At 36.5% G+C, this 19,043-nt stretch overlaps 1 protein-coding gene across 1 annotated transcript in view; it reads right to left on the bottom strand.

Moving 5' to 3' along the window:
* Positions 1 to 503: 503 nt before the first annotated feature.
* Slc71a2 (solute carrier family 71 member 2) overlaps positions 504 to 19,043 on the bottom strand; it is a 63,254-nt gene continuing 44,714 nt past the window's right edge. The window contains exons 5-12 of the mRNA XM_034510408.2: positions 15,843 to 15,957; positions 12,883 to 13,101; positions 11,397 to 11,510; positions 9,810 to 9,881; positions 7,555 to 7,667; positions 5,153 to 5,250; positions 3,323 to 3,465; positions 504 to 2,402 (exon numbers count right to left, since the gene is read on the bottom strand). Coding sequence (XP_034366299.1) covers positions 2,154 to 2,402; positions 3,323 to 3,465; positions 5,153 to 5,250; positions 7,555 to 7,667; positions 9,810 to 9,881; positions 11,397 to 11,510; positions 12,883 to 13,101; positions 15,843 to 15,957 — 1,123 coding nt within the window. The 3' untranslated portion in view covers positions 504 to 2,153. The remainder of the gene's footprint in view (positions 2,403 to 3,322; positions 3,466 to 5,152; positions 5,251 to 7,554; positions 7,668 to 9,809; positions 9,882 to 11,396; positions 11,511 to 12,882; positions 13,102 to 15,842; positions 15,958 to 19,043) is intronic.

Below are 19,043 nucleotides of genomic sequence, written 5' to 3'. Positions count from 1 at the left end.
CAACTTGCTTTTTGGTCATGGTGTTTTATTGCAGCAACAGAAATCCTGACTAAGTATCCAGCAGGGCCTAAGTATCTAGCAGGGCCTGGCACGTAGCAGTGTATCTGTTATAATGGCCTTGAGTAGAAGTCTTCAGAAGGCCTTAACATATAGAAGTTTATATAGGGGTTGGAGGGTGTCTAGCAGGACATAATAAATGGATATAGTGCAAGAGCAGGAGTGTCTTAAGTATAGATTTGTGCAAATGAGTACAGCTAGAAGGTGTCACATTTCCTGAAGCTGGAGTTGCAGTGGTTGTGATCCTGCCAATGTGAATGCTGGATGCTAGGAATTGAACTCTTTCCTCATCAAGAACAAGTATTTTCTCCAGATTCTGGTTTTTGTTTCGTTTTTGTACCATCTAACTATTAGGAACAAGAGATATTTCTATACCCATAGCAGCAGTGTTCAAGTTTCTATAAATATGACTTATGTTTGATGAGCAATTTTCAAGAAACTTTAAATCATTTTTAAAACCATTTTTTAATTAGTTGATGGATTACTAACTCAGTTATGTTGACAACCACTTCTCCAAAAAGAATCCAAAAGAGAAATGATAGAAATTGTTTTTAAGCCATGTAAGTATCCATTGAAAATTTATTATGCATTAGGAAGCTTAACCTAAAAACCAACAGCATAGTAAAAAGATATGTTATATCTGTTCATGACAGAACAGGCTTCAAAATATATTTTCCTTTAAATGTATTCAGTCAATACATGATCCCTTATAAAAGTTGTATATATTTTTTTCTGTCAATACCTTCATTATTTATAAATACAAGATTTACACAGCACCCCCATCAAAAAATTAAAATCCTTACAAATATCTACATGTTTTCATACCTATAAAACTTTCAAAGGAGTACTTTGTTGAAGATAGGCCCAAGTTAATAGTCCATTTACTGTGCAGCAAAATATAAAATCTGTAGTTTTCTTTGTCCATAAAACATCTCAAAAATTAGCAAGACACTTATCATGAAACTGAGCTTCACTAACCCTCATATTATAGACAGGAATTTGAAGTGCGCATTCCTAGGGGATTCAGAGAAACATACCAAGATACAGATTAGTCAAAAACAAACACATTCTACATTAACAGTTAAGGCAGGAGTATGGTAAGGAAAACAGAAGTAGAACAAGGAGACATAAGGAAGAGCATACAGTAACATATGAGTATGAACTTAGAAATAAACTCCATTGCTATCTGTTACTCTCTCCCCTTTTAGTAATACTTAAAATTTTAAAACAAAATAATATACAAAAAACTTTTCTTAAAGTATACTCTGATTTCTTTGTTGCCATTAGAAAGCTTCATGGTTGGTTGTTTTGCCTTGAGACAGAATATTAGTATGTTGCCAAGGCTAACCTCAATCAGGACACAAAGTCCAAGAATCTGAGCTGCTTGTTCAACATAATTTGAATTTTCTAAGAAAGATTTCCTTTATCTGATAAAGGATCATTGATCAATATTAATAATGTTCATTTTCAAGAAGCTTAAGAAGTAGAGAAAATAAAGGGAAAGCAAAACTAGGTTTTCATCAAAACTCTGGACAAAGTCAGTAGATCCCTAATACCAAGTGACTCTTATCAACTCATCAACATTTACAGACTAAGAGGGAATGATTCACAGAAAGACAATGAAAGGAGGCAGTTAACACCATTGCCCCAATCTTCTACCAAAAAGGGCATAGAAAAATTGCTGTCACTCTTACTCTAGTTACTGAAGGGAAAGACCACCTTTCCTACCACAGACATGATTTTTCTATTAAAGTTTTAAAGTCTAGATTCTAAATAACCTTGAAGAATTTTCAATCTTTCCTAGAATATATAAAAAGAAAAAGAAAGGAAGGAAAGAAGGAAGGAAGGAAGGAAGGAAGGAAGGAGGGAGGGAGGGAGGGAGGAAAAGAAAGAGAGATAGAGAGAATAGGAGTAAAAGAACAGAGAGAGACAGAAGAGTGAAGGGCAGAGGCATAGGAAGAGTAACTTAGTAACTTGGCCCAAAGGATGCTGCTAGCATCGCCCCTCCAGCACCATGAAGTCTCCGCGTGGTGCAGCTTCCTCTATGGCTCTCAGAGATGGTGTCTGCATAATCTCCATTATCATAATCTCCTGGGTTATAGCTCAGTGCACTGATTTCCAGGCTCTTCAAAGGAAAGCTCCCAGATGTTGCTATCTTGCAGTAATGGCTCAATGTCCTCATCGCTGCCCTGTTCAGGGGGCGTGCTTAAGCTGCCACTGATGCTGTTGTTATGTTTTTGAACTCCACTGGTTTTACGGTATTCAGGGATGAATAAGGCAACCAAAAAAGACATAAGAACTATACATGCTCCAAATAAAAACGGCGGGCCTGGGATGAAAGCTCCCTGATGGATTAAAAAAAAAAACAAATGAAGACAAAGTTTAGTTAAGGTTTTTTGTTTTGTTTTAAGACAGAATCTTGTGCTATTTAGAGTGGCCTTAACATCACAACCCTTTGCCAATATCCCCCCAAATGCTAGGATCAGAAGCATGCATTCCCATACCCAGCATGGTTAGGCTCTATTCTTAAACTCTAAATTAGTTTTGAATAATTTTTTTAAAAAGCCACAATGCAGTTAATAGTTTTCTCATAAGTCTGTATATTTCAATAAGCAAGGCAAATTCTAATACAGTTTAATGTTTGGAAAATAATATAGAGTAACTAATCATAAATTAATAGAACATAACCAATAATGTCCAAAAACAACATTTTTCTGTAATCTTTTCCTATGACCTCAGATCATGCATTTCTACATATGAACATTGGTAATTTCACGCTTATGCAGAACTCTATATTAAATATTTTTGTTTCTCTTTTTAAAAATGAAAGCACATTAGCAAGTTTTTTTTTTTTTTTTTTTTTTTTTTTTAAGACAGAGTCTCTTGCAGCCCAGGCAGGCCTCATACTTATGTAACCAAGAAGGCACCTGAAATTAAGATCTCTGGCCTTTACCTTCTGAGGGCTAGAATTATAAGCATGTACCATCACACTTTTGAGTTTTGTACATTTTAGGCATGCACCTACCAACTGAGCTACATTCCAAGTCCCTTTAGTTAGATTTTTAGGTAACTTCTTTTTAGATTGAATTTGGTCAGACAATAGCATACTATTCATAGTGACTATATAGGTGAAAAAAGAATATAAAGTACAGATACATATTTTCTGATTCCAAGTAAAACAATAATAAACAAATAGAAATTTAAAGCTATAAGATTGTGCAATAATCAAATACAACCATTATTATAACACAGATCACCAAATTACCTGTAGGGGATCATCATCAGAATTCAACTTTGGGCCCAACTCACTCAGTTCAACATGGAACATATAGAATATGAAGCCATATAGTGCTGGCCCTAGGCCATTGCACAGCCCTCGTATTCCAGTTACGATCCCCTGGGCAACCCCTAAACCGCAAAGAGAGGGATATCAGTCTTCTTAGAAAAGTGCTTCAGCCTACAGAGCTGACCCAACATCTCTATCCCATTGTGATACACATATCTGACTGGACCGAGTCATCACAGCTCAGGCTAATTATGTTATAGCATCTAACAGTCATTAGGTTTCATCATGATATTTTCATTCATCATACAAATTTTTTTTTGGATATACTATATTGAATAGGTTTACAAGGAGAAAAAAATAAACTCAGTTTCTGAAATCCTTTTGGACTAGATCTACAATTTAATGGAAATAATAAAATATAATCCTTTATGAGGTAATTTAATTTTTTCTATGGATTAAGACTTCCTTGTCCCATTTAGTTGTTCATGTACAATAAAAAAAAAAATGTCCTTTCCTCAGACAGTTTAGAATACAAACAGGCTCCTCCTGCCCTTAGGTTGTCATCTGCAATCTTCCATTTCATGCAGACCTCCACTCAAAAATTCTGGAAGCACCAATTTCTAGATATCTCTACTTTCTAATATGGCAAGCAAAACATTAATATGAATATGGATAAATATGAAATGTATATTTCTGTAAGTCAAAATCAGTCAAATTTAATAGTATTCATACCAGCTGAGTTACTGCAGTTAATGGTGACACACAAAGGGTGTCACTTAAAGTACATAAATCTAAGAATGAAATATATATATACACATACATATATACACATATCATGTATATATACATATAACATCAAATTCATTATGTGGAAAAATAGGTATAATGATAATAAATATACTCTCAAATTTTAATTTTTATTGAAAAATTTAAAAGTCCTCTTAAAAGTTTAAAAAAAATTCCTTTTAGGGACAGAGGTCTAGCCTATTATATTCTAGGCACTGAGTTTGACACTGGCATGAAACAAAATCAAGCCACTATGTTTATATATATTATTTTATGCATGTACACACACACACACACACACAAACACAAACACACACACACGCATGCATGCAAGTTCTCTAAAATTCTCCATTTTCCTATAACACAAATAAATATTACAATGAATATTTACAGTGAAATAAAAAATGAAATAAAATCTCCCACTTCCTGGCTACAGTGAGGTGGGCCATTAGAAGATGGAGAAAAAGGGGTTAATTTTGGCATCAGAATTTTCTAAAAAAGAAAACAGGCAGAGGAAGAAGAAATAACGTCTATTTTCTACACAGTGGTTTTAACTTATTTCATCTCTCCTTATATCCAATTACTAAAAACCAAACAGATTTTTCTTTATCCTTTCAAAGATCCATTTCTTAAATTAAGCTTCTAAGACTCTGAATTATTTCAACTTAACTTTAGTGGATATTCCATTACCAATTTGCTATTAATAGAAATCTGCTGAAGTAAGATTATACACTGGTTAATCCTGATGGCAATATCGAATCAGAACTGAGACTGGAAATAGATCTTTGCTATCTCTAACTCTTACTAATGTAATAACCTGACTGGCTGAGTCTGGATTGCTAAAGTGTGAGTGTGAGCAAGGAGGCAAACAGAGCTGTACTGACAAAATAAGCAGGTACACTCTTAGGACAGGGGCCACTACTGTCAATTGCTATTACTATCGTTGTGGGGAACGCATGATTTCATACTTCAGGGCAGAGAGGTTCCAGCTGAAGGCACAAATGCAAGGAGTACAAATCTCACCTTGCTGATCTGACTCTGCATTCCGAGAGATGAGGGCACTGACTGCTGGGAATGTAATGCTGGACATGGCAGCCACAGTTCCTGCTGCCCACATCATCCTGGAAAGATTAAGAAAAGCTTCAGTCAGGCTTTAAGATGCTTCTAGTCCATATGGTCAGTGGTAATAGTACAAATGCTTTGTAGTTTCTTCATTTCCATTATATTGATTTTTTTCCCTCTTTAAAGATAGATTTCCTGGGAAAGACATGGCTTTCTCAGTAGCATCCAAAAGGTTCAGGTAGAAGTATCCTGAGTTCAAGGCCAGTCTAGGCTATAAAGTAAGTCTCTGTGTGAAAGAATCCATACTCTTACAACTGATCACAAGTTGCTCACTGCCATTTTCAATTGTAGGCTCAATAAAGTACCTAAAAGAATATCTGGGTTTTCTTTTTTTTTTTTCTTATTTGTTTTAAATAAATACCACACCTCTATCTACCTCCCTCTCACACACACCTCCACTGACTTCCTGTCTTTCATAAATACTCTTGGGCTATGTGGTCTGTCAGCCTCAATACTGCTGTCTGCTACCAAATGAATGAACGGAGACTGTCTGCTTCAGATCTTAGTCCTTTCCTCAGTTTGGGGAAAAATGTTTATGTGTGAGTCATAATGATATGAGAAGTAAGGTCTAAGGCTCTTATTGAGCTATATATTTCCTTGGGATAGTCTTTACTGAAAATGAAAAAGAATCTCATTATCATAAAGTCTTTTTAACACTTAAAGCATTTTGACTAGCTAGATAACTGAACCAGAATTCACAGGACCTCACCCCCAACCCCTCAAAAAAAGAAGAGGACCAGCGGAAGTTAATCTTAGGCAAAATGTAATACAGAACAAATGTTTCAAATGAAATTCAGCATTTCATATATCTTCTTCCCAACTAATCTCTATTGATATAGAACATTTCTAATAGCTCCACTTATGAATGCAAAGTAGAAACTAATTCATGTCTAATATGGAAAGTGAGACTCTGCAGTAACCAGCAATCAGGTTCATAAGGAAACTTGCCATACCAAAAAAATAAAAAAAAATTAAAAAAAAAAAAAAGGAACTCAGGACTCTTTCTGTTCTTTTTTATTAATAGGCCTTAATTTGATCATTCTTTCCATTTACAGGAAGCTAAAATATAAATACTTAAAACTAACTTAGGATACTCACGTGACTTTGGAGAAGGCATTGGTGTTGATCACTGATTTATTTTATGATAGTTATATTACTAAGTTAAGTATACCAGCAAAGCATGCTGTAATCAGTTGTTATTCAATGTCTTTTTGTTTTGATTATATATCATATCCCGAAACTGTATAAATATGTTTAAGAAGTAGAATTACAGAGGATAACACTTCAGTGCTTACTTTTAAACCAGACATTTATATCACACCTGGATCATCCGAAAAGAGGGAAGGGGAAACACTTTAAGAGTGAGAGGTAGTGCAGCAGTAAAACAGTATTTGCCAGACGTGACAGCACTGTTGCACACATGAACTCACACCAAGACCTGCAAAAGACCTAGCCAGCCAAAGGAGCATGGATGATGAACTCACACCAAGACCTGCAAAAGACCTAGTCTGCCAAAATGCAAGCAAGGATGGAGGAGCTCATGAAGCCTCATCCCAATCAGAAGGGCTAACTGACACCTGACAGCTTCTGTGGAAAGGGGGTGGAACATCGATCTTTAAAGATGTGGCCCATGAGGAACTCATGAGGAACTCATGTTCCAGTAGATGTCCTACACTTCTGCACAGAGAAATAGTACCAAGTGGACATAGTGAGTTTAAAAGCAAAAGATCACATGAAGTAAGGGAAAATGGTAATAGACACAGAGGAGAAATTAGAATGGAGGAAATAGAGAATATATCTAATCAAAACATATATAGATGTTATACTCAAACAGTTAAAAGAGAAAGTGGACACAAAGTCATCTGGTGGCTCATACCTATAATACCAGTATTCAAAAGGTCTAGGCAGAATTACTACAGGTTTAAGACCAGCCTGGGCTACATGACTGTTTCAAAAACCAGATATAAACCCACTCCCCCCCAAAAAAGACAGAAAAGAAGGAGAGAGAGGGAGGAGAACAGAAGAAAGAGATCATGAGCTCATGAGAACTTTATTAGAGGGCTGGTAGATGATAACACACATTCAATTAAGCAACGACTCCAGATTTAGTAAGAATCTTTATAGGTCATATCAAATCATCTAGTTCTACTCTTGTCCATGGGTGAAATGTTCAATACATCTAACTAATGAAATAACCCTTCTTTTAACATAGTTAAATGATTTTTGCTCCTCTAAGGCTCATCACATCTGTTAATTCAGTCTTTTTATTTGTTTTGATAATATGTGAATTAGGAGAGGCTTACCAGGGCTGAGATCCAAAACCATACCAGGCAAGCTGGAGCATCTGAAAACCCAAGCCAAGGAGGACAGTATTCTTATTCCCTAGTGATCTCATCAATTTGCTAAGGAAGACTGTCTGCAAAGGAAAGAAGACAACTCTGAGAAGCCATGTGAGCACACAAGAATTTGATCACAATCTCAAATTGAGAGCATAAACTCTTTTAGTGAAGTCTACTCATTGATGGCCAAGGACCTTTAAGGGAACATTGACAGTGTATGATCCCTAAGGTCAGGCAGTGATAACTCTTCGGAAATAGAGTTTCAGGAGCTCTAGTGCTGACCAGGGTTTGAAGCTTTTGACCTTCTTCCAGAGAAGCCATCTAGCTGGTTCTCTGCTAGTACCTCTCAAAAGGTTAATACAGTTGCACTCCAGTTATCATGACTGAAAGGACTACACCTTAGTCTTCTTTAGAGAATATCAACAAGCACTTAATGCTCAGCAGTTAACAATTTCACAAAATTAAGAATGATATGAGCTTTAATAAATATATATTCTGTTAAATACAACTTGTAGAGACAGTATGAAAATGAAGATAAAGACGCCTAAAGACAAACAGCTAAAGTTAATATAAAAAACAAATAAAAATCACAATAAACTTGGACATTTAGCCTAAGTTGAATTTGTGGATACAGCCAAAACAAAAACATCATGGAACAGTCTTTGCTTGCAAGAATTCCCAACAGCTTTGTCATTCTTTCATTTGGTAGGACAAGTTAGTTTCCCAGACTTCTAATTTCCTCTGTATAGAGTTAATCACAGAAGAATATGAAGCTTGGCCTAGATGCCATTTCAAAAGAACAAGCCTCTAGGCAATCCACAAAAGCTGCACTGAATGCTCCTGAAAGACAACAGGACATACACCCTTGCCTTTCTGGATTGACAATTGTAATAGGTTGGAAAGCATTTACTGCTATTCACTCACTGCATATATTATAATGTACTAATTCTTATTTGTTTAGTCCTGGAGATAGCAGGATCTGGAAAACATTTATTTCTATCTAACTTTTGCCATTAAGAAAACACTAGAACACATTACTCTGGTTAATTTTACAGCATCTTGTTATTTTTCCTTTAAAATACTTTTTTTAAATTTATTTTTATTGGATATTTTATTTACATTTCAGATGCCATCCCCTTTCCCCATTTCCCCTCCCTAGAAAACCCCTATTCCATCCCCTCTTCTCCTTTTTGCTTTTACACAATTTTTAAAAAATGTTAATCAAAGGCTTTATAAGTTTGGTAATGCTCAATATCAATACAATCAGAAGTGTAACCCAATACCCAACCTAGATGTATCAACTATCTTTGACTGGCGGAGACATGTGAACATCCACCTCCATGTTCCCCCACCCCACCTTCTCTCTCTTATCACCTAGCTCCTCCTTTCCTTCTCCTTTTCCTCTTCCCCTCCTCCTCCTCCTCCTCTCCTTACTCCTCTTCCTCTTTTTACTCCTCCCACCTTAGCTCCTCCTACATATCACCCTTTCTGTTAAAATAAAACTTTTCTCTCAAAATACAATTAGAGAATAACTATACCAATTTGTGTCAGTCAAGATAGACCTAATACCCAGTCATCATTTTGATGACTAACCAGAACCTCTGTCATCTCTCCTAACTAAAAGACTTAGTTCTGGACCTGGCTTTTTTCTTGGCTTTAGAATGTCAGCTGAAAACCATCCTCTCAAATCTTTTAATACCTATTTATTCCATGTTTGTACACATGTCCCAGAAAGTACATGAAGGTCAGAGGATGATCTTCAAGAATCAGTTTTCTCCTTCTACTGTGTAGATTCTGGAGCCTGAACTCAGGTCACTGCTTGGTGACAAGCATCTCTTGCTGAATCATTTCACCACCTCCTTAATCTAGTTGTTTTGGAAGTATGTAAGAAGAGTTGATCCAGAACAAATTACAAACAACATACTAATGAAATTTGTATGAAGTTCTACTGAATCCTGAGGACCCAAATAGTCTGTGAATGACCCAGTTTTGTGTGTTGGGTCCCTGTCAGCTACCTGAATTCAGTGAGGTTCTCTACATGAGCAAGATGCATCCTAGCAAGAGCTAAGTAGCTGAGGCAACAGCTTGGAGGAACTCTTAGAAACTTGTATCCCTGACTTATTATAGATCTGAGGTTATCAGGACTGAAGGAAAAAACAAAACAAAACAACTTTGCCTCTTTAACCCATGTGTTAAAAAAAAAAAACAAAAAAACTCACCTGAGCCACAATGGACAGAATTCCTACCATAGCAATGAACGCTACAATTTTCGCAGATCCAAAACCTATAACCTGTAAAAATAAAAGCAAAACAAAACAAAACAAAACAAAAACCCTTTTGTAATACAGGTATTAGAGATATAATTAATAAGAAATGATAGGAAAAATAATTGAGGAAAGTTTACAAAAACAGTAGAAATTAGGACAGAGAAACTGAAAAAAACCTACAATTTATATTTAAATATGACATAAAATAGTTGTAATTAGTAGGCATGAATTGTGAATTTGTTTTAAAATGTTATTATGCCTGATGTTTAGTATTTCCTCTCTTAATTAGTCTATCTCAGTTTGGAGACAATGAAATCATACAATAAAGAAAGTGTAAAAGAAAGCAATTTGACTTTTAATGTTGTCAAAGCAGAACTGGACTATCAATGAAGTCAGTGGCTCTTGGGTCTGGTTGTATTTTAAATTTATGTGGGCAACAGAGAAAATGACAGAAGGAAAGGGGGAAGAACAATAGGATGCCAGAACCCACTGAAGACCAATTACATCAGACTTTGAGGTATGGTCTTAAGATGGGTGTGCTCTAAAAATCTCCCATGAAATTCTAAGTAAGCAGCTGAGTCTGACTGGCAATTGACTTCTAAACCTCTAATTATAACAGTAACTATGAAATAACTAATACTTCTTTAAAAAATTACTTTGTCCTCTACTAAAATTCTATAAAATATAGGAAAATACATTAAAAATAAACTTATACAGGTTTACTTCATAAACAACTTCCTCCCAATCACAATTAGACAATGAAAATTCTAGGGTTAAAACCTCTGGCTTTTCTATTACTACCTCATATTCAATTACAAAATTTGAACTGGTGGGGTAGTTCATGCCTCTAATTTCAGAGGCTTAGAGAGGTGGAGGCAGCCTATTATTATCAGCTGTATTCACTAAAACATGGAAGCAAAACCAACAGTGACCTTATCAAAAACTATAGATTCAACAGTGCTAATGTATAAAAGTATATAGACTCATAAAATGTACCATATGAACCACTTTGGTACCAACTGTGTACCAAAGAGATAATAACAGCTCTGTATCTTCTCTTAATTTGGTTCAATCTAAACCCCATTTTAGAAAAGGGTCTCAGAGTCAGACTTGATGGCAGATGACTTTAATATCAGCACTTGGGAGACAAAGATAGGTAGAGTGCTCTGAGTTCAATCTTAGTCTAGTCTACACAGTGAATTCTATGCCAACTAACTATACAGTTTCAAAAGCCTCAGATTGTTGTTTCTGATAATTCTCTCTGCTAAAGGAACTTTTGCATAGTAGATGTCTTACTATATTGCCCACACTGTTCTTAAACTCTAATATAAGCAACACCCCTGCCTCAGCAAGAAGCTAGGCATCGTTATACATACCTGTAGTTCCAGTTACTTATGAGGCCATCACTGAAATCACTGGATTATACAAGGTCCCTGCTTATAAAGTCTCTAGAAACAACGGTTTCCTCAATTTATCTTAGAAAAATCCCAATCTTTGATATTCTACATATTGAAAGGCTTCTAGAGACCTGCTACTCACCTGCCTGAGATAGAGAAAAAAGCTTGAATACTGCCCAGCTTCAGGAAGGTATGAGAGAAACACTGTGATGCAGATGAGTAAGACAGTAGAATCTTTTCCAACTTTCTTTAATGACTGGGAATAAGCAGAAAGAAAAAACACACATGTCAGTGTTCTTTTGATACTTACTTCACTATATTCATGTATCTTCTATAAGAGAACCTGAACATCCTATAAACAGATCATGAAAAATTTCTACACAATTAAGAAAAATTGATTTTCTCTGGATTTGTAAAGTAATTTCTTTTAAGTGATTTTAACTACAAGGTTTTCTTTCTTTTTCTGACACAGGGTCTCAAGTAGCCAAGGCTGGCCTCAAACTCAATATGAAGCTGAGAATGACTTTGACATTCTGATCTTCCCTTCTGCCTCTTCCATGGTTTTCATTACATATAAATTCACTCTAGTCTTCAAAAACTGTTGATATTCAAGTTGACCACAACCAAAAAGACAATTAGTAAGTTCTAAAATTTTTATTACTGAATGACAAGTGTCACAGAACTTTTAGGTCACCATAATACGCAAAACAACTAATGTCTAATAAAACCTTGCTACATAAGACATTAGACCAGTTAACTTACACATGTTAACTAGAGTCCTTATAGCTGCCCTGAAAAATAAGCCATAATAGTTCTGCTTTACAGAGAAGTTTCTACATATAACTTGATCACAAGGCAAAAAAGGAAAAAAAATTACTTGCAAGTTTTTTACCCATTCCTGCTTCCTTTCCCCAACTCCTCTCCCACCATTTTGACAATATAACACACAAGAGGAACAGGCAAGATCTCCAGGAAGTAATCTGAGTGATCATTTTAGAAAATAATTTCAAGGGATTTGAGGAGATGATTCAGTTGATAAGTGTCTGCTATACAAGCAAATGAAACCAAGTTTGATTTTCAACACTCACAAAAAAGCTAGGTGTTATGGTGCTTGCCTATAACCCTAGTACTAGGAAGGCAGAGACAGGAAGATCCTTGGAGTTTACTGGTCAGGTCGTCTTGCGAGTTTAATGAGCTCCAGGTTCAGTGGAAACTGACTCAAAAAATAAGGCCAACAGTAATAGAAGAAGACAGCAGATATCCACCTGTGGCCTACACAAGCTCACACAACCTGGTTTACAACTGTTGCAGGGAGAGAGAGGGAGGTAGAGATATTTATTCTAGTGTATTTCTTGCTAGTATGATATACTTCCTAATACCTCCCTCTCCAACCATCTTCATTCATTCACTTAATTAAGTGATAAAAACAACCATGTCCTTGAGGGTAACCTTTTGTCTGATGATTTACACAGCTTAATTGCTAAATCTACATGTTTCTCAGTCTCTTAGCCCCTTACTTGTAATTAATGTTTTTCTATTTTTACTGTAAAAGAAATAAACAACTATTGTGAATCCCTATTAGAGAAAAGAGATATATAGGAAATAAATATTTTCATGTCTTAATTTACCGCAAAAGGGTCTGCTTGTTTCCAAGAAATCTGAGCTCCCCAGGAAGCAGGTCTAATTTTCTCTGGCAGAGATTCTGGAACTGCCACCAAAATGAAGCAGATGTCTAGAAGAGCCACCACTGTGGCTACTAGCACAACAAGACTGTCTCCATAATTTGCAGAGAGGTATGCCCCAATGGCTGGGCTGCTAACCAGACTAGCTGCAAAGGTGGCTGAAACCTGTGGGGAAAAGTACAATCACTTAGGATCCTAATAGAAACATCAGTGGAGAGAGCATGCTCTCCAGAGTCCTACACAATGCAGATACACAGCTGCATAGCTACAAATATCCTCTCGTTTTGTTTTTTAACTTATTTTATGATTAAATAGCTAAGCACCATGTACATGCCTGTTACCCACAGAGGTCAGAAGAACTGAAATTGTGGTTGGTTATGAGCTGCCATATGGGTTCTGGGAATCAAACCTGAATCCTCTATAAGAACAACTAACTGCTCTTAACTGCTAAACCATCTCTCCAGTCCTTTCTCTTGGTTTCAGCAAGACAAATGTGTTCCATATAAATTTTAAGAATTAAAAAGAAGAAAAGCAATTTTGCTTAAAAATGTATTCTCACACTGTTAACTAAGTGAAGATATGCTGTGCAGCAATGATTAAAATATAATAGAAATTAACACTGTAGAAACTCTCCGCATAAAACATTCATTGTTATTGTTTGTTTAATTGGAAAACAGACATGTGCAAAAAAGAGTATGAAAAGAAAATCTTGGTTTCCTGAAGGAGTTTCATGTAGTAGAACCAGTTTAAGCTTATCCCTGACTAGCCTACAAATAAATGAGACTCAGACTATGGTTGACTGTCTTAGAACTAAATAAGACTCAGGTTATTTTATTTGGCTTGACAATTACTGGGGGGAACCCCTAATCTACTTTCCCAACTGCTGGTCTGGCTACCTCCCCAGTGGTATACCCCAGATACTTGCCGTTCCCCTGGCCACTGCTGATTGTCCATCTCTCCTCTCATAGTGCCTTTCATGGTGGAGATTAGGGGTTACCCCCACTCCCAGTAATTATCAAAGCCAAATAAAATAACCTGAGTCTCATTTAGTTCTAAGATAGTCAAGGATAAGCTTAAATTGGTTACACTACAGTTTCAGAAAGGAAAACATATTTTAATCTAACCTGAATATCACAAATGCCCTTTAGAATTTAATGAACACATCCTGAAAATAATTGTCAGTAAATTCTGGGTAAGATAGGCTGTAAGGAGGCTACTGGCAAAGGTCCTAGGTCTGAGATAAACCCAGTTGCCTACTGCTGAGCTGCAGGAGCTGAACAGATTACACTTCAGAATTACACTGTATTAGCTGAGATGTTCACTTATTGGCTTCTTGTCAGGTCCCATGAGTAAATACTAATCCTAACTGCCATTTTACAACAAGAAATTGAGCTGGGGATTAAGTAATTAATCGAATTAAGTGAAAGTCACTTCTGGTGACTACTAAAACCCTTCCCATAATCAGCACAGAAGCACTGTGAATTATTTTTCCACTAACAGCAAAACATAAACAGCTAGTAAAATTCCATCGTAAGGAAAAGATAAATGGGCTAGCAGGATGGCTCAGCAGCTAAAGGCGCTTACTGTACAAGTCTGGTGTCTGGCCCTGAAGGGTATCCTGGTTCTTGGGTTGTGGGTGTTTGGCCACAACCCAAGGCCCTGACACCCAGTCGGGTGGAGGGTGTGATTAACAGGTCTCCACCTCCAGAGATTTAAATATTAATGAGTTATCTAAAGGCCAGTTATTCCCTCCCTTCTTCCCCCTCCCCATTTAAGCCAGCCTTCCCCTGGCTTTTTGGGGGCACACACCATCTAGACCCATCCACCACGCCATGAACAATAAAAGCTTTGGATCCCTTGGACTCCACATGTCTCCTGATCTTGCCGCCAGGTTCCCAGACTTTGGAACCAGACCTCCTCGTGTATGTGGGACCCGCCTGCCATCCTCTGGCCAGCGTTGAGGACTTCCCAAATGCCCCGCGCGTGAATGCAGACACACACAGAGTAAATAAATGCCAGAAAAGATAAAAAAAAATTAATCTTAAAAAAAATCTAACCAATCAGACATTATATAAAGAATGTGCCTCAACCTTACATCTTCCATTAATATGTACAAGTTTTATGTTTTCATGTATGCACTAATATTCTATAGTTTAATAACATTGCAGGGAAGTTAGTATGTCCATAGGCATTTCCCATGATAGAAAAGATGGAGCAGAAAGATGAGGTACAGAGTTTTGGTGTTTTTCACAGCTCTGATGGCTAACACAGCCCACCTTGAATGTGACCTTCTGCGCTTCTGACCCAAAAAATGCTTCTGCTGACATTTTCAAATAATTCTTTCTTCCCCTTTGAAACTATAGTATCATTGTCATGCTGAGAGAATGAAACTGTATAATATCAATTTATCAAAAATAAATAAATGTCTCCTATAACTTTTGATATTTATTCAACAACTATCGGCCAAGTGAATAGCCTTTCCCCCCCTATAGTTTTATGTCTCAAATGAGTGCCTAAGACACATTGCTGAGATCCTCACATTTCTCAAATCTATTTCTGATGTTATTTTAAACCTCAATTTCCAGCCAATTTTTAATAAAATGGTAATTATTACTCTAGTTTTCTAGTTTTTAGAAAGTCTGCAAGCTGGGCATTATGATGGATGCCTGCAATCCTAGCCCTCTGAAAGCAGAGGGAGGAGGATCTAAAGTTGAAGATACTTACTGAATTTGAAACAGGTCTCAAAGTAACAAAAATTTCTAAGACAGGTAAATTACTAAACACCCATAATACCAGTCCTCAAGAGACTATGAAAGCAAGATTCTAAGTTTGAAGTCAACTTGGCCTATATGGTTTTGTTTCAAAACAAACAAACAAAATAAACAAACAAAAGTTTACTATCTTACCCATCCATAAGCAGTACTTCTTTCATGCTCTTGAGTGAAGTCAGCTACATAGGCAAAAATTACAGAGAAAGTGACTGAGAAGACTCCAGATACAGAAATCATGCCAAAATACCACCTATAAAAAGATTGTTTTAAAAAGAATATGATTAATGATATCATCTTCTACCAATTGAAAGACTATTTAAATTATCCAAGAGAGTTTTGCAATCAAAGTAAAAGATAACCATGTAAATATTATACCCTAATGAAAATAAACTCAGGTATCTGTAAATATACATACTTAAAGGCAAATATAAGATTAACTGGAATTTTGACAATAGTGAAAGGAGTACATTTTGGCAAAAAAAGAAAAAATGCAAAAAAAAAAAAGAATGAAAGAAGAATAGAAGTTTTAAATAAAAAGGAAAGAAAGAAGAAAGAAAAGAAAAAGCTACATTGAGGCCTAATGAAGAAAATTACAAGTCTTTACAAAATTGAAAAACAACCCATAACCATTTTAATTAAACATTATTTATTAGCTAATAAAATTTTAAAAAGCAGTGAATACATGAAACTAGAAGGAATGAGGTAAAATTATTTTCAGATAACATTAATATACCTAGACAAAAGACTGGCAACATGAATAGAATAATTTAAATTAGCAAACAGTATTTTTTTTTTAAATCTCTCACTAGAAAAGCATGACATGTTAATATTTTGCAAAAATTAATTATGTGGTAGAAGATAAAATTATGGTAGAAAACAAATTTACAAATATTAAAAAGAATCCCTGAAAACCATATGAATGTATGTTTCTCATAGATAAAGCATTTCAGCACCAAGGATACTTGCCAGAGACCAGCCCTGGCATTCAGGTACAGAGGTGGGACACAGCTAGGACAAAGGCCAAAGGCTGACGACTTATGAACATGTAACTCTCTTATAGTTCTGGTGGCCAGGAACTGACAACTTCTGGCAATTTAACTCTTACTGTTCTGGGGCCAAAAATGACTTTTGGAATTTTCATAGAGAAAGAAAAATAAAGAACAAAAGTCAGGTATGCACGCGTATGCGTGCGCACATACATACACACACACACACACACACATACACTCACACAATGTCTGGGCCTGACCATCTGTTTCATCAATTTCACAAGTGCACATGCATACTTATATACATACACATATACCTACATATGCATGCATGTACACATATAGACAGATATATACATATAGACATACTGTACACACATATAAACAGACAGACATATATGCATTTGGTGAATGGGGCAGAGTCCCAAATGTATGTATGTATGTGTACACACACACACACACACACACACACACACACACACACACACTTGTTGGATGGAACAGAGCCCCAACAGCCACCCTATATTTCTTCTTTCTAAACTTCTTATACCTTCTTAGACAAAAGTTCTTTATAAAATTACCTCATGGATAAAATGTTACACAAAGCAGTAATTACAGAAGGATATTGATAGTAAGTTCAAAGTAGTACTTCATTCTATAAGCTCATTGTAAGTTCAAAGCAACAGTTTCACATGGCCTTGCTTTATATCATAGTGCACATCTGTGGCTTCATCTTTGGATCTGACCTAGAATGAATGTTTTTCCTTGATCACAAATCTGTCCCAAGACTATTTTTCTTCTTGGTGCAATTTATGAAAGCTCATTGTATCCCTTATTATGTAGGCTTTACTTACTATCCTATGAGGAGGAAGCACATTCTATTCTTGATTCTAACTATATTATATCTTTCAGGCAAAACAACTAAAACCATCTCCTTAAACTTTCTTCTTGGAAAGGTCATCCAGAGACTGCCCCACCTGGGGATCCATCCCATATACAGTCACCAAATCCAGATACTATTATGGATGCCAAGAAGTGCTTTCTGACAGGAGCCTGACATAGCTATCTCCTGAGAGGCTCTGCCAGAGCCTGACAAGTACAGAGGCAGATGCTCACAGCCAAGCATTGTACTGAGCATGGGGTCCCTGGTGGAGAAGTTAGAGAAAGGACAGAAGGAGCTGAAGGGGTTTGCAACCCCATAGGAAGAACAACAATATCAACCAACCAGACCCCCGCCCCCAGAGCTTCCAGGGAGTAAACCACCAACCCAAGAGTACACATGAAGCAACAGCCACATATGTAGCATAGGATAGCCTTGTTGGGCATCAATGGGAGGAGAGGCCCTTGGTCCTGTGAAGGCTGGATGCCCTGGTGTAGGGGAATGCCAGGGCAGGGAGGTGGGAGTGGGTGGGTGGGTGGGGGAACACCCTCATAGAAGCAGGGGGAGGGGAGATGGGGGTTTGCAGAGGGGAAACCGGGAAAGGGGTAACATTTGAAATATAAATAAAGAAAATATCCAATTAAAAAAGAAAAAAACCCTTTCTTCTTAAAATTATTTTAATCAAATCAGGAATTTGATAAAGTCATTAATTCATCTAAATAGCATTAATTCATCCAAGTTCATCTTTATGTTGATCTGAAGAAAATTTGCCCAACAGGGTGGGCTAATGCCCTGGAATCACTAGGCTGTATGATAGTGGCAGGAAAGGCATATCAGCAGTGAGAAGCGATAAAGTCTTTGGGCTGTGCTTCTCCAGAGTGCACCCATCGAAGCCATGCAAAACAGTGGGCCATCTCGAGGAAACTCATTTGCTTTGCCATAGCTTTCCTAGATGGCTTCTGTCAAATACTAGCTAAGATACTATCCCATGGTCTAAAAAAAAAATTAAAGTTAAAACAAGGGGAAAAAAAAAGAAGCTTGAGAAAATCCTAAGTCCTCTAAGACAATTAAATCATCTGGGTTCATTATACTGAAAGAGAAAAACTGATTAAATTCATATCATGTTTTAGAATAAGCTAATGGTCTTTATAGACTGTAGAAGTGAAATAATGCTCATTAGTGCCACAATGCAATCAGATGACAAAAACAGTACTTTCACAAAGTCAGTCAAGCCACAGTGGTGAGGGCAGGAACTGTCAGCACACTTTCAGCACTAACCCCCTACAACTGACATCATGACAAACCTGCTGCTCTTAAAGACACCTTGAATTTCTTCAAGTAAAGTAGTTTATTTTGAAATGGTTAAAGAGTATTCTGCAGATTAAGGTAAAGGCTGAGTTCATAAATGATTGGGATTCAAGTGTTTTGGATTTTTTTCTCCTCTTAGAATTCTGCATGTATATGATG

This window comes from Arvicanthis niloticus, chromosome 8 (assembly GCF_011762505.2).
Source record: "Arvicanthis niloticus isolate mArvNil1 chromosome 8, mArvNil1.pat.X, whole genome shotgun sequence".
In the NCBI taxonomy this organism is placed as follows: Eukaryota; Metazoa; Chordata; class Mammalia; order Rodentia; family Muridae; genus Arvicanthis; species Arvicanthis niloticus.
This window is presented reverse-complemented; position numbering and strand designations above follow the sequence as displayed.